General features: G+C 43.3%; 1 protein-coding gene across 9 annotated transcripts in view; it reads left to right on the top strand.

Moving 5' to 3' along the window:
• ttc7b (tetratricopeptide repeat domain 7B) overlaps positions 1-16928 on the top strand; it is a 453719-nt gene that overhangs the window by 154864 nt on the left and 281927 nt on the right. For all 9 annotated transcript variants that reach the window (XM_070879667.1, XM_070879664.1, XM_070879666.1 and 6 more), the window contains one exon: positions 11558-11679. In XM_070879667.1, the coding sequence (XP_070735768.1) occupies positions 11558-11679 (122 nt within the window). The remainder of the gene's footprint in view (positions 1-11557; positions 11680-16928) is intronic.

Here is a 16928-nt window from a genome sequence, read left to right as displayed (position 1 = left end):
ACTAGGTAAGGATATTAGTGAGCCAGTTGGGTTTTTACGACCGTCCGGTAGTTTCATGGTCACCATTACTGATACTAGTTGTTTGTTCCAGTTTTATTTGATTAACAGTTGCCATGGTAGGATTCGAAGTCGCGTCTCTGAATCTTTCGTCCAGGCCTCTGGATTACTAGTCCCGTAACATAGCTATTATGATACCGTAATACCAATTTACCTACTCAATGTCATTTACTGTGATTGGGGAAACAAGTTCAAAGTGGAGAAAGGAAAATTTAGGGCAATTGTCCAGAAGTTCATTAACAAACGTGGAATGAATTCCAGGTAGAATGCATAAATCCTGGAATTATTTGGGAGGCAAAATGGAGGCTATGATGGTGGGCTGAATGGTCTTCCTCATCCATCCATTTTGTGACCATGGTACTTGTGCATGAAACACAAAAGGATAGTATGCAGGTACAGCAAGTGATCAGGAAGGCCAATGGTATCTTGGCTTTTATTGCAAAGAGAATGGAGTATAAAAGCAGAGAAATCTTGCTACAGCTATATAAGGTATTGGTGAGGCCACACCTGGAATACTACGTGCAGTTTTGGTTTCCATATTTACGAAAGAATATACTTGCTTTGGAGGCAGTTCAGAGAAGGTTCACTAGGTTGATTCCGGGGATGAGGGGGTTGACTTATGAGGAAAGGTTGAGAAGGTTGGACCTCTACTCATTGGAATTCAGAAGAATGAGAGATGATCTTATCGAAACGTATAAGATTATGAGGGGGCTTGACAAGGTGGATGCAGAGAGGATGTTTCCACTGATGGGGGAGACTAGAATTAGAGGGCACGATCTTAGAATAAGGGGCCGTCCATTTAAAATAGAGATGAGGAGAAACTTCTCTGAGGGTTGTGGATCTGTGGAATTCACTGCCTCAGAGAGTTGTGGAAGCTGGGACATTGAATAAATTTAAGACAGAAAATAGACAGTTTCTTAAGTGATAAGGGACTAAGGGATTATGGGGAGTGGGCAGGGAAGTGAACCTGAGTCCATGATTGGATCAGCCATGATCTTATTGAATGGCGGAGCAGGCTTGAGGGGCCGTATGGCCTACTCCTGCTCCTATTTCTTATGTTCTTATATTAGTTTTGATCCTGCTATATGCTACCTGCCCAATATAAGGTTTGTTTTCTTCTAAACTCTTAACTCAAAAGCTGTTGGGTGTTTTTTTTGCTGCAAGAAAAACAGGCCATTTGGATTATCTTGTATTTCGAAGGTGTCGTCTTTTGGATGAGATGTTAAACCAAGGCTCCATCTGCCCTCTCGGGTGGACGTAAAAGATCCCATGGCACTATTTGAAGAAGAGCCTGGTGTCCTGGCCAATTTTTATCCCTCAACCAACATCACTAAGACAGATTATCTGGTCATTATCACATTGCTGTGTGTGTATTGGCTGCCATATTCCAACAGTGACTACACTTGAGAAAAGTACTGGTTGTCTGTGAAATGATTTGAGATGACACTGAGTTTATGGAAAACGTTGTATGAAAGCAAGTTGTCTTTCTCCTTTTTGTATCCGTCCTCCAAGAAGGTGGAAAATATCTGAAAGTGTTGATGAGCTGCAATCGGAAGTATAATTTATTTTTGGGGGGGAAACTGATGTGGATAATGGAAAGATGCCACTCCGGATGCCAAGTGTCAAAGCAGATATACACAACATTCATGGATTCATATAACAAAAGGCATTGTACCAAATAAGTACAGGGGAGCACTAAACCGCTGCCTGGTGTATTACTGCAGCTCAGTGTATGGAGCTAATTACAGTGATGTATGTGTGAGATTTTCTCGAGCTCCTCACTGCGTACCCTGTCTCATTAACAATGTCTTCGAAAAGCCAAGGAGATCATTAATTTCTTTCTTGTGTATGTCGAGAGACATATTTCAGGGTTGAAGTCATGAAATTATGTGATTTGTTATTTTTTTCCACAGTAATCGTCTTTGTCATAACTGGCTGATTTGCATTCCAAGGTGGTAGAGAGTTGGCACCAGTTCAGCTCAACTGAGGAAGAAAAAGAATGTTTCTAAATCCATAGCACAGTTTTGACTCATTCAGAGTTGTGCCACAAGGTTCCAATTTGGCCATAAAGATGAGTTTAGATTTGTAATTTGCATAAATACTTCTCCAATAACAAAAATACATAGTTCTGATTTTTGTGTAAAGGCTTTCATTTGGTTATTGAAATAGAATGTTTTCATGCTTCGTGATTAAAAGAAGTGGCAATTTGTTTCCTGTCTCGCTCACAGAACTCCTCGCCACCACAAGGCGTCGTCGTGGCGATAGCATATATGTATTTAAAGGAAAGCTAGGTAAACACATGATGGAGAAAGAAATAGAATGATATACTGATAAGGTGAGATGAAGAGAGTGGGAGGAGGCTTGTGTGGAGCATGGACCAGTTGGGCAGTATGGCCGTTCCTGTGCTGTAAATTCTGTAATTGGCCTCGAAATCCCGGCCTCCCCGGGTCCGTACACAGTGTGTACGGACCTGGGAAGGCATCGCAAAAGCCGGTTTTCAGCACACTATGTGCATGCACTGAAAAACGGCTTTTCCGATCTGTCAAGCTTGACAGATCCTTCGCATCTCGGCAGCCAGGACATTCGCATGGGCAAGATTGCGGTATTTACCCATATCTGGTCCTGAAAACTCTTGCGCCTGATAAAAGTAGGTGCATAGCCTACTTTTACAGGCGTAAGAGTTTTACAACATACAAAACATTGTAAAATAAAATTTCAAAAACACATTTTATTGTTAAAAACCCTGCCCACTTTTAAACCATAATTTAAAAAGCTTTTTTAAAATATCGGGAAAATATATATTTTTTAGAAGACATAAATAACTTTAATTTAAATTAATCTTAAATATGTGGTCTATTTTTTTTCTATTTTTTATTTGTGTTTTGGTGTTTGGGGGGGTGTTTCTCAATCATAATGGGATCTCCTACTTACGGAGTTCCCATTATGAATGAGAAAATACTGTACCTGGATTGGCTGCCCAGAGCCATGTGCTCAACGCCCTCCTGGATACTCTTCCTCTGTTTAGGGCGGTCTTGGGCCAGGGTCGGTGGGGATGTTGCACTTTATCAAGGAGGCTTTGAGGGTGACCTTGAAGTGTTTCCTCTGCCCACCTAGGGCTCGCTTCCCGTGTAAGTGTTCCGAGAAGAGCGCTTGCTTTGGGAGTCTCATGTTGGGCATATGGATGATGTGGCCCACCCAACAGAGCTGGTTGAGTGTGGTCAGTGCTTTGATGCTGGGGATGTTGGCCTGAGCGAGAACACTAATGTTGGTGCATCTATCCTCCCAGTACCCCTTACCTAAGGAAGGATAGACTTGGCATAGAGGGAGTGCAACGAAGGTTCACCAGACTGAATCGTGGGATGGGGGGGATTGCCGTATGAGGAGAGATTGAGCAGACGAAGCCTATATTCTCTAGAGTTTAGAAGAATGAGAGGTGATCTCATTGAAACATATACAGGGCTAGACAGGGTAGATGCAGGGAGAATATTTCCTCTGGCTGACTAGGGGTCATAAGAACATAAGAAATAGGAGCAGGAGTAGGCCATTTGACCCCTCGAGCCTGTCCACCATTCAATAAGATCTTGGGTGATCTGATCATGGACTCAGCTCCACTTCCCTGCTCGCTCCCCATACATTGTACATTAATGATTTAGACGAGGGGATTAAATGTAGTATCTCCAAATTTGCGGATGACACGAAGTTGGGTGGCAATGTGAGCTGCGAGGAGGATGCTATTAGGCTGCAGAGTGACTTGAATTGGTTAGGTGAGTGGGCAAATGCATGGCAGATGAAGTATAATGTGGATAAATGTGAGGTTATCCACTTTGGTGGTAAAAACAGAGAGACAGACTATTATCTGAATGGTGACAGATTAGGAAAAGGGAAGGTGCAACGAGACCTGGGTGTCATGGTACATCAGTCATTGAAGGTTAGCATGCAGGTCCAGCAGGCGGTTAAGAAAGCAAATGGAATGTTGGCCTTCATAGCGAGGGGATTTGAGTACAGGGGCAGGGAGGTGTTGCTACAGTTGTACAGGGCCTTGGTGAGGCCACACCTGGAGTATTGTGTACAGTTTTGGTCTCCTAACTTGAGGAAGGACATTCTTGCTATTGAGGGAGTGCAGCGAAGATTCACCAGACTGATTCCCGGGATGGCGGGACTGACCTATCAAGAAAGACTGGATCAACTGGGCTTGTATTCACTGGAGTTCAGAAGAATGAGAGGGGACCTCATGGAAACGTTTAAAATTCTGACGGGTTTAGACAGGTTAGATGCAGGAAGAATGTTCCCAATGTTTGGGAAGTCCAGAACCAGGGGTCACAGTCTGAGGATAAGGGGTAAGCCATTTAGGACCGAGATGAGGAGAAACTTCTTCACCCAGAGAGTGGTGAACCTGTGGAATTCTCTACCACAGAAAGTAGTTGAGGCCAATTCACTAAATATATTCAAAAGGGAGTTAGATGAAGTCCTTACTACTCGGGGGATCAAGGGTTATGGTGAGAAAGCAGGAATGGAGTACTGAAGTTTCATGTTCAGCCATGAACTCATTGAATGGCGTTGCAGGCTAGAAGGGCTGAATGGCCTGCTCCTGCACCTATTTTCTATGTTTCTATGTGACTACAGCGCCAGCTTATGGACGTCCCGATATGCACGCGCTCTGACGCGCAATGGGTGAAGGCCTCAGGAATGGGATCTCTCGTGTCATGAGCGCAGCAGGAACAGGCAGGTGCGCATCTTTTTTTAAAAACTTTTTCAGTCGATCGCCCACGGGAAGACCTCAACCGGGATTTCTGGGCCATTATGTCCTTATGGATTCACACTTGTGCCAAGCACTTTCCCAAAACTCCCATTTCTTATGTGTGAGTTGTAGTGACTGTTGTTGGACTATTGAACCATAAGGGGCATCACAACCAAGCATGATCTTCTCCGAACTGCTCACCTCCTTGTTGGAAACTGCACATCTGCGTGTGTGCAGAGATGTGCTCGTTCCAGCTGGGATAGTGATCAAGATCAGAGACGCTGGTAGATTTGTTTCCGTCCACCCTTCCTGGCCCAGACCAAATGCAAGAAGCATCTGCTGCCTGGTGAGATCAGCTAACTCTCCACAGACTATAGCATTAACCTGGAGTCTTGAGGTATTCTGGTTCAATTCTGGGTCTATTGCAAATTAATTGATTGACATTGATATGATTAGTCAACTGCTCCATTATCGTTGTATCATGTGACGACCAGGATGGTAAAAGGCAAATTAAATGGAGCTTGGTCGTTTTTGTCTAGTAATTTCCACATTCCTATAGAAAGAAAGAACCTATAGAGCCTTTCAGGACCTCGGGAGGTCCCAGAGTGCTTCATAGTCAACACTCTTTGGAAATGTAGCCACTGTTGTAATGCAGCCGATTTTTGCACAGCAAGCTCCGACAAACAGTAGTTGGTGGAGAGATAAACGTTGGCCAGGACATCGGAGAGAACTCCCCTGAAGTAGTGCCATGAGATCTTTCATGTCTACATGAGAGGGTAAACGGGGCCTCGATTTAACATCTCACCTGAAAGGTGGCACCTCCGGCAGTGCAGCACTCCCTCAGCACTGCGCTGGATTGTCAACCTAGATTATTTCTCAAAATCTCTGGAGTTGGATTTGAACCCACGAGCTTCTGACTCAGGCAAGTGCTGCCCACTGAGCCATGGCTGATGTGTGTTGGTGCATTTCAAAACTGAACCTTCGGTGGGAGCATGTACACACCCTTTCCTTTACCCAGATTGCTGTTCCTGTTGGGCTTTCAGAAAAAATGTTTCAGTCCACAAAATCTGTAAATTGTTTCCTCTGGTTGTACAGGTGCTATGTCCCGAATCCGGAACTCCGAAAACCGGACATTTTGTGCATAGCTGATGCAGTCGTCCGGAATTATTGTCCAAAAGCCAGACATTTTTGAGGCAAATCCCAAAATACGGCACGGATTAGGTGGAGGATTCCAGATTTCAGACAAGAAAATCAAGTCTGAAATCTGGAATCCTCGACCAAATCCGTGCTGGTTTTCGGACCTCGCTGCTCAAAACCCGGCATGGATTCAGTCAAGGATTCTGGATTTCAGACTATTTTGTCTGAAATCCAGAAACCCCCAAAAACCAGAACGGATCGAGTGCCAAGGGTTCTGGATTTTGGACGTTGTATCTGTACCTGCCTTAGCATGTTTTCAAGAAGCCAGCTTTTATCATGGGGTTAAGTCCATGCTGGTTCTATTCCAAACTGCTGAAAACTATTATTGTGCCACACACTGGCTTGAAAGAAATGGCTTGGCACTCGCAGGTGTCTTCAGGAGATGCAAGGTTAAATAAGAAACAGAGAAACATAGAAAATAGATGCAGGAGTAGGCCATTTGGCCCTTCGAGCCTGCACCACCATTCAATAAGATCATGGCTGATCATTCACCTCAGTACCCCTTTGCTGCTTTCTCTCCATACCCCTTGATCCCTTTAATCATAAGGGCCATATCTAACTCCCTCTTGAATATATCCAATGAACTGGCATCAACAACTCTCTGCGGTAGGGAATTCCACAGGTTAACAACTCTCTGAGTGAAGAAGTTTCTCCTCATCTCGGTCCTAAATGGCTTACCCCTTATCCTTAGACTGTGTCCCCTGGTTCTGGACTTCCCCAACATCAGGAACATTCTTCCAGCATCTAACATGTCCAGTCCCGTCAGAATTTTATATGTTTCAATGAGATCTCCTCTCATCCTTCTAAACTCCAGTGAATACAGGCCCACTCGATCCAGTCTCTCCTCATATGTCAGTCCTGCCATTCCGGGAATCAGTCTGGTGAACCTTCGCTGCACTCCCTCAATAGCAAGAATGTCCTTCCTCAGATTAGGAGACCAAAACTGAACACAATATTCCAGGTGAGGCCTCACCAAGGCCCTGTACAGCTGCAGTAAGACCTCCCTGCTCCTATACTCAAATCGTCTAGCTACGAAGACTAACATACCATTTGCCGCCTTCACCGCCTGCTGTACCTGCATGCCAACTTTCAATAACTGATGTACCATGACACCCAGGTCTCGTTGCACCTCGCCTTTTCCTAATCTGCCGCTATTCAGATAATATTCTGCCTTCGTGTTTTTGACACCAAAATGGATAACCTCACATTTATCCACATTATACTGCATCTGCCATGCATTTTCCACTCACTTAACCTGTCCAAGTCACCCTGCACCCTCTTAGCGTCCTCCTCACAGCTCACACCCCCACCCAGCTTAGTGTCATCCGCAAACCTGGAGATATTACACGCAATTCCTTCATCTAAATCATTAATGTATATTGTAAACAGCTGGGGTCCCAGCACCCTAGTCACTGCCTGACATTCTGAAAAGGACCCGTTTATCCTGACTCTCTGCTTCCTGCCTGCCAACCAGTTCTCTATCCACGTCAGTAAATTACCCCCAATACCATGTGCTTTAATTTTGCACACCAATCTCTTGTGTGGGACCATGTCAAAAGCCTTTTGAAAGTCCAAATACACCACATCCACTGATTCTCTCTTGTCCACTCTACCAGTTACATCCTCAAAAAATTCTAGAAGATTTGTCAAGCATGATTTCCCTTTCATAAATCCATGCTGACTTTAACCGATCCTGTCACTGCTTTCCAAATACGCTGCTATTTCATCTTTAGTAATTGATTCCAACATTTTCCCCACTACTGATCCAGGCTAACCGGTCTATAATTACCCATTTTCTCTCCCTTTTTTTAAAAAGTGGGGTTACATTAGCTACCCTGCAGTCCATAGGAACTGATTCAGCGTCGATGGACTGTTGGAAAATGATCACCAATGCATCCACTATTTCTAGGGCCACTTCCTTAAGTACTCTGGGATGCAGACTATCAGGCCCCGGGGATTTATCGGCCTTCAATCCCATCAATTTCCCTAACACAATTTCCCGCCTAATAAGGATATCCTTCAGTTCCTCCTTCTCACTAGACCCTCGGTCCCCTAGTATTTCTGGAAGGTTATTTGTGTCTTCCTTCGTGAAGACAGAACCAAAGTATTTGTTCAACTGGTCCGCCATTTCTTTGTTCCCTATTATAAATTCACCTGAATCTAACTGCAAGGGACCTACGTTTGTCTTCACTAATCTTTTTCTCTTCACATATCTATCGAAGCTTTTGCAGTCAGTTTTTATGTTCCCGGCAAGCTTCCTCTCATACCCTCTTTTCCCCCTCCTAATTAGACCCTTTGTCCTCCTCTGCTGAATTCTAAATTTCTCCCAGTCCTCGGGTTTGCTGCTTTTTCTGGCCAATTTATATGCCTCTTCCTTGGATCTAACACTATCCTTAATTTCCCTTGTTAGCCACGGTTGAGCCACCTTCCCAGTTTTATTTTTACTCCAGACAGGGATGTACAATTGTTGAAGTTCATCCATGTGATCTTTAACTGTTTGCCATTGCCTATCCATTGTCAACCCTTTAAGTATCATTCGCCAGTCTATTCTAGCCAGTTCACGTCTCATACCATCGAAGTTACCTTTCCTTAAGTTCGGGACCTTAGTCTGACAACGCTGGGCCTTTTGTAGGCCTCTTCGACGTCCCGCCCCGCCTCCTCGAACTCCCACTTCTGTCACAAATACCAAATATGCCATCATCATTTGACTTTGTTTTTTTTCATCCCAAAATTCATTTGTAATCCACTGTCTGTGTTCAGACTTCCATTTCTACCCTCGCTCTCCTACTTTTATTCAAGGAGGCAGAATGCTAGTGGGGGCACAATGATCATTGGGGCTCTGTTACTCATTATATAAATGAATAAAAATAAAAAGCAGCCAAACTGGCTCAAGTTCCTGACACAATTCCTTGGATACCATTGTAGCTTACAACCATCCGAGATCTCTGCAACCTTTTCCAGCCCTATATCTCTCCGAGATCTCTGTGCTCCACCAATTATGGCTAATTGCACATTCAACATTTTCATCTCTCCACCATTAGCAGCCGTGCCTTCAACTGCCTAGTCCCTGAGCTCTGGAATTTCATCCCTAAACCCCTCTGCCTCTCCTCCATTATGATGTTCCTTAAAACCTAAGCTTCTTTGACCAAGCTTTTGGACACGTCCTAATATCTCCTTATGTGGCTCTGTGTCAAATTTTGTTTGGTCATCGCTCCTGTGAAGTGCCTTGCGATATTTTACTACGTCAAAGGTGCTGCATAACTGCAAGCTGTTGTTGTCAAAGGTATAACTCTGGTCAACTGTATCATTTTATCTCCTAAAATCTGAACTGAAGAAAAGTGGTATTTTACCTGAGGTACTACAAAGGAATATTAAAAATTGTCAACCTGTTTGCTTACTTCCGTAGTGCATATGTTATGTAATGTACTAACTTTTTGTGTCAGTCTGTTGCACAATACTGGGCATCTGAAATTTTCCATCTGTACTTTATGGATGAAGAGCAGCGCGACGTTCCTTTTAAGCTGCGCAGCTGTGTAGCGCTCCAGGCAACCCGCAGCTGGCATGCTGGCTTTTCAATGTAAAGTCCACGCATGCGTGGTATTTTGAATGGCCCGCGCAGCCCCTGAAAGGGACAGCGCGGCGCCAACAAACATTAGAGGGACCATTGGAGCCGAGATTGTGTTATCTTCTTATTTCTCCTATCTAAATTTTTATTTACTTTTGAAAATGTAATATTCAGATGGCGAGTGAAAAATACAGGCAATTTAATAAAACAGTGAATGGCGAATTTACTAATGGGCAGAAGCAGCAGTGACTACCTTGACATACTTTTTGACTTTTTGTCATTGAAAGGGTTAAATGGAACATGTCATATTCAGTCCTGTCAGCCAAAGTGCCATGTGCAGATGCATGCTGGTACACAAATATACAGGAAGGTGCTTGTGTGTTTATAAGGAAATCGTGGGTTCTTAAAATATGGACTGACAAAGAGCCGCTTTTGCTTTACGCTGCAAGTAAAGATTGCCCTGCTATATGTAGCCCAAACTGGTACACAGCTAGAGAGCGTTATTTCTGTTCTTGAGCTGGGATCAGTTCTGCTTAGTGTTCAAACTGCTACCTACATACAGTAAATTTAAATGCCTGTTATGTCTACTAGTCTGACTCAAAGGCAGAATCACCTTCCAACTACGATAATTGGCTTCTACTTCCACACATTCCTGTAAAAACTATAAACTATCTGTGATTGAGATACCATAAGTTTGATTCATATCTAAACAGATAGAGAAAACAGGCTAGAATTCCCTCTGCGGGTTCCCCAATCTCTCCATCTCTCCCTCCCCCCCTCCCCCCCCCCCCCCCCCCCCCCCCCATAACTTGGTGGTAGATTGATGGAAACCCCAGGGAGACAGAATGAGTGGCTGTGTCCCAGGATGTATCCAATCTCCCACCGAGGTTACAGCGAGAGATTGGGAGAGCCCTTTACCCTGGCGGAAATTCCAGGCGAAATCTTACACAGGCTCGGTTATACTATAGGGTACCGGTTTGAGACGTGTTCGAATGTGGAGGAATGCAGGACTAGCATCTTCATGTTAAGCTGCTGCTTCCACATTGCTTTCCAGCGAGGGAAGGTCAAGCTCCATGCATGTATACACTTTTGGACAGTTCGTTTGATCATTTTCCCTGTACGTATTCTCTTTAAAGAAAAAATTGCATGCACATATGCAGGCACATGCTCTCACTTGTGTGGGCACAAACTCCAGCATACAGATCCACACTTCCCGCAAATGTCAATGCACTCAGCCATGCAGCTTTGTGCCACACTCGCACACTTACACACACAAGTGTGCATGCACACACCCACACGAAGCTATAACCAGCTTGCAAGCTTGACTAGAACTCGCCACATCAACATGCTTGCACACTTGGACACACTTTTACATATTGCATAGAATTTACAGCACAGAAACAGACCATTTGGCCCAATGGGCCCATACAGGTTTATGCTCCACACAAGCCTCCTCTCTCCCTACTTCATTTAACTCTTATTAGCATACCCTTTTATATACGCATGGGCAGAGCTCTGCTCACTGGTGTAGAAATGGTGTCAAAAAATAAAGTTGGGGACAGCTACTTTATTAATTAAAAAGGTGAAAAATGTTCAAAAGCAACACCCCCAGGCTGTCAATTAGAATTATTCAAAGTTTGATTTGCACATATTGCAGCAGGAATTGAGTCAAAGTGCCTTCATGAGATGGTCTCACATTCCTTGTCTAAATCTGCTTTGAGCAACTTTGCACTAGGCTTATGTTGCATAATTTCTGTTGATGAGAAACTACTTTGCATCAATTGAAAACATGTACTATAATTGTTCGAATATTAAATATAGTTCACTGCACCATCTCAGTTCAAAGCCTGCATTTTCCTTGCTTTTTAAAAATGTTTTGTTCTGTATATCTAACCTCAATTATTTGTGCTTATTTATAAGAGGTGTGCATCATTTTTTCCTTAACCAAGTTAAGACAGGTTGGCAAAAAAAAAACACATTGTTCTTGTTTTCTGAGCCAGGTATTGAACACCAATATCCAGAACAGGAGTCCGAAGCCTGGTTCAGCATTCCAAGAACAAGAATTGGGATTCTTCCTCGAAACAGGACTTCAAAGAGCACACGTCATTTATTTCAAAAATGGGTAAGATCTGGGTTACTTGTTGGAGCTTTGTGCATGTGTGGCACCCGCCGATTCCCTCCGATCCTCCGCTCGCCGATTCCCTCCGATCCTCCGCTCGCCAATTCCCTCCGCTTGCCGATTCCCTCTGCTCCTCGCCGATTCCTGCCATTCGTCCACTCGCCGATTTCCGCGCTCCTCGCCGCCTGCCGATTCACGCCGGCCGACGATTTCCCGGCACTGCGCTTTTTACCGGTTTCTTCGTCTCTCGCTGCCCGATGTCGACATCTTGTCCGGCTCAAAAATGTCCAGTTTTCGGACAATAATTCTGGGTTCCGGATGACTCCATCTGCGACGCATAAAATGTCCGGTTTTCGGATTCGGGATGTTGCACCTGTACAATCAAAATACTATATATATAAAAAAAATAAGGACTGAATGTATAACTTAAAAATAGGAACTGAATTATGTCTGCATACCCTGGTCCAATCACTCTCACCTTTTAACCCCTTTCACTGGAAAACTGCACTTGCTCTTTGACTTTCTGTATACAACAATACGGGAGATTGACTAGTCTGGAAAAAAAAAAGCCCAGTATCAGATTTACTGAGACGAACTGAAGCACTGGCACAAATTGAGAATAGGATTGCTTTTAAGTTAAGTTTAGTTTTTCTTGCTGGAATGAAGTCAGTTATTTGCCGGGTGCAATAATCTTGAGTGATGATCTGAGTGCTGCCTCACTGTGTAAACTCCAGGTGGAACCCTCTGGTTTGCAGTCGATGTTACTGATAACTAACTAGGACAGTAAAAAAAAAAATGAGAGTTTAGGGAGTTCACAATGATTAAATTGAGAAAGATATTGGCCTGATTTCTTATTCAGTCTACTGTGTCATTCCACAATTACATAAGTCATTTATGTCAAGGGGTCAAAGAAGGTTCAGCTTTAAATACTGGGAGTGGAAATTTCTATGTTTCACCTCAAATGAGTTTGAAATGTATATTTGCAAAACTTCCCTGAGGAATTGAATATTTAATTTATAATTAAATTGTGTGTCTTTCCACATGAGTAAATATACAGTCTCATGCTGTTTTTATTCTGGCTTAGGAGACAAGAGGTGGCTACACATGCCCGTGACGTTCAAGTGGTTAGATCTGGTCAAGCTCGCTAACTCCAGAATAGAACCTGATGGGAGATTGTTAGTCACAGATTGTTTGTGCTAACTTTTAATTCCTAATGTTTGAATACAAGTGTGGGTTGGGGTTAGTGCATGATTTGACCAGTCAATCTGAGCATGTAACATGAATCAGCTCTTTATTACACAGATATCCATTACGTTAGTAGTGATATTTAAGGTAATGCTATGCGTCACAAGAGCCACTGGCCTGATTCCGCACTCAGCTGTGTTCCTCATTGCTGCCTAGATAGGAGTTGTCAGGAAGAGGAGGGGGAAAATAATAGGGAGAGTTATCCTTGGGAATGTGCTTACATAGAAAAACAAGACTTGCATTTATATAGCGTCTTTCAGAACCTTAGGACTTCCCAAAGCACTTTACAGCCACTGGAGTACTTTTGAAGTGTAGTCACTATTGTAATGTAGAAAACGGGAGCAGCGTGGAGGCCACTTCAGGGAGCAGTGTGAGCTGGTGCAGGAGGGCAACAGCAGCGAAGAGTGACGTCTTCAAGGTCCAGGTCGGTGATTGGAGCGTGGGCAGGTACAGCAGGAGCGGCGAGAGACTGTGAAGGCGCAGCATGGATCAGCCCACGCTGCGATATGTGTACGCACTAGGTCCGTGCAGCAGAGCAAGTCTCCAGTCGTCTTGGATAACCCTTACCACTGGACCAAGACCTAGCTCTGTCAAGCCCGTGTGGTGGCTGGTGTGCAACGGCCACCACACGTTAAAAAATCCACGACCAGGAATCTTCCACCCTTCAGGATATAATTCAGGAATGTTAGACCCTTCATTGAAACACCTGTGAACTCATCCTTTTTTTTGGCGTGGAAGCAAGTCATCCTCGTTATGATGATGATGATGGTAGGAAATGCAGCAGTCAATTTGCGCACAGCCAGCTCCCACAAACAGCAATATGATCATGACCAGATAATCTGTTTATTAGTGATGTTGGTTGAGGGATAAATATTGACCACAAACATAGCTTCCAGCAACTGATTCTGAACTGCAGTGCTGGAATACTGGGAGCAGGTTGTCCCTTCCCATTGGCTAAAAGAGATGCGTGGTATGCAGGAGCTTGGGAAACTGGGAAGGGAAGTGGGGGTTTTGTACATCGCCACATTTTTCAAGTCTTTAAATGTTTGAATAACAACCAATTTATCTGTGTATTTGTGGTAAATCTATTTTTTTTTGTTTTCACTCAGCTTGGTCTAAGTGTATTCACAACCTGACCTTCAGAATGTTCTCCAGCAGGTGTCTAAAACTACGTCATTGTTAGATTGATCAGCTCTGTCCGCTGAACGCTGTTGAAGGGAGGGCCCATCAAAGGGTCCAGTGCTCCAGCCCAGACCTGTGTACCTCTGAGCACCTTTGGTGATGGTCTCGAAGCAGATCTTCCTGTGTGTGTGTGTGAGACACTAGCAATGCTGGATTTATTGCGGAGGAATTCTCCCACTATCATGGCCACAATTATCCCTCAAACAATGCAGCCAATTGCTGTTTGGGGAGCTTGTAGTGTTTGCAAATTAACTGCCACGTTTTCCTACATACAACAGTGAAAAGAAAGACAGACTTGATTTATATCATGCCTTTCATGACCTCAGTATGTCCCAAAATGCTTTACAGCCAATGAAGTACTTTTGAAGTGTAGTCACTGTTGTAATGTAGGACAATTTGCATAATACACTTCAAAAAGTACTTCATTAGCTATGAAGCTTTTTGGAATATCCTGAGGATGAGAAAGGCACTATTTAAATTCAAGTTTGTTCTTTCTCTTTGCCCCTAGTTGTTCTGAGAAGGTGGTGGGTCATTTGTAGTAATTGTTTTTAGAGGCTATTAAGAGTTACTCACACAGGGACTGGGGATACATGTAGGCCAGACCGGGAAGGGATGGCAGGTTCTCTTTAATATAATTTGTGAACCAGTTGGGTTTTTACAATCCGTCCGCTTTCATGGTCACCTTTGTTTTCACACCTGCCTATAAATTACCAGATTTATTGAACCCAATTTTACAATTTGGTGTGTGTGAGTGCACGTGCGTACATATGCTTCAAACTAAGAATGTGAAAATGTTTCACAATTACAGATTTCCATCGTAATGCAGGACTTCTTTTAATATTGCACATAGAATGTCTGTGATGGTAAACAGCAAGCATCATTTAACTGTAATTCCTTAGTGTCAGTAAAGACTGCAGTTTCATCACTGGAGCCCTGCGTGGGTGGGGACATCACTGTCCTGTTTTAAATATACCCAAGATCATCAGTAATTACAGTTACACTTGAAATATATTTTGGAATAGCAGAAGAGATCAATTAATATCAAGACTGAAACTGCAAGCAAGAAAATAATTTGTTTTCTGTTAACCTGTGCAGCAAAGTATAGTCACAAACACTCAATGTTTACAGACCAAAGAAAAATGTTTGTCTAATTATACTAACACACATTGCTTCTGAAGGCACCGACTCTTGGTCAGTATGTGTTCTATATGAACCCATATGCCCTCACACACCTCATCCAAGCAGTCATTCTTCATTGTGAGCCTTGACAATGCATGTCAACAGACATTCGACTGTGGGGCAACCTCACCACTGGGCTCAAACCTGTCCCCTCACATGCATGTGCCTTCCAGCAAGGGTCACTACACACTGAAGATTCACTGGATTGTGATGCACATACAGTACTGGTCATACTGAATGAGCATGCAGGTAAACAGGATAGTGAAACACCACACTGCTCCATTTGGGGGTCGCTGCAAATATTAAAACAACGCCAGAGAACCCCCCCCCCCCCCCGCCATCCCAACTCTGTAAGATAATGTGAGCTATCCAAACTGCTCTTTCATCGCATTAGTAGTGTAGAGCAACAGAAATATCACATGAAATAAAGGCAGCCATTGGAGGAAAAAATAGACAAATCTGTTGGCATGTCCAGAAACAAGATAGCCTGGGATCCCCTCACAGAGCTCCTAGGATCCAGGAACCCTAGTTTAAAAACTTTGCACACTGCAGGATAAATCACAATTCCCAGAGTTTCATAAAGTTGCAGTGTCTTTTATTTTTAGATTTTGGTTGTCAAAGCCACAGAATAGTCCTTCAGCAATACAAAAGCGGAATTCGGTGGATGCTGGAATTCTGAAATAAAAACAGAAAGTGCTGGAAATACTGAGCAGGTCAGACAGCATCTGTGGAGGGAGAATCAGAGTTAACGTTTCAGGCCGATGACCTTTCATCCTAGTACTTCAGAATAGCTTTGAAAGGTCAGTTTGAAGTAACTAATAAGTTTAAGAGTCTATGAATAATTAAAATAGTTGTCATTCTTCACTTTATGAGAAAGAGCAGGAATGGTTTATTCCAGTGATGGGAAATGGGTTGCAGTCGCAATAGTTCTTTTGTTTAGTGTGTGTTTCCACAACAATGCTTTAGTATTTTCTGGAGCTAAACATCAACCTAGACTGTGTTTAGTTAATACTAATCAAATATCCCTTCCCTGTCTGTCATTTTCCTTGGAACAAGTGTGCAGCAGTACAGATTAGTGATTATTTACAAGCTCCCTCCTACACAGATTAATAACCTTAGTGTGTGTGTGTGTATATATATATATATATATATAAATCCATACCCGTTGGTCAATTATCTTGGGTATTCCTCAAATATTAAAACTCCATTGTGAACCCGGGTTTCTGTCACCACATTAATCCATCTGTAGAGAATGGTACATAGGAATTAAAGAGGCACAGCTCATGATTGACAAAATGTTGGAATGGTTCCCTTGCTAAAACAAGCCCCTAATCAAACACCATCCATAAAAATATTTGATTTATTTTTGTATGATGTAACCAAGCTGCAGCAACAATTGAACCCATGACTCGGACACTGAGCATGTGATGAAAAAGTTGATGAAAAGCAAAATGAATTCAGCCTTGTTGCAGTGACGTTCAGTGCAAGTGAGCAGATTCAATCCACCCCACTCCACTCCACTCTCGATCTAAGCCATGCAAAGTAAGGAGGCACTGGCTGGAGTCTGCAATATCTTCCCACATGGAGGATGCTGTGCCCTGATGATGCCTTACACTTCCCATTGGCTGGTCATTGAAAGGTCTCAG

The sequence above is a fragment of the Pristiophorus japonicus genome, chromosome 4, assembly GCF_044704955.1.
Source record: "Pristiophorus japonicus isolate sPriJap1 chromosome 4, sPriJap1.hap1, whole genome shotgun sequence".
Classification (NCBI taxonomy): domain Eukaryota; kingdom Metazoa; phylum Chordata; class Chondrichthyes; family Pristiophoridae; genus Pristiophorus; species Pristiophorus japonicus.
This window is presented reverse-complemented; position numbering and strand designations above follow the sequence as displayed.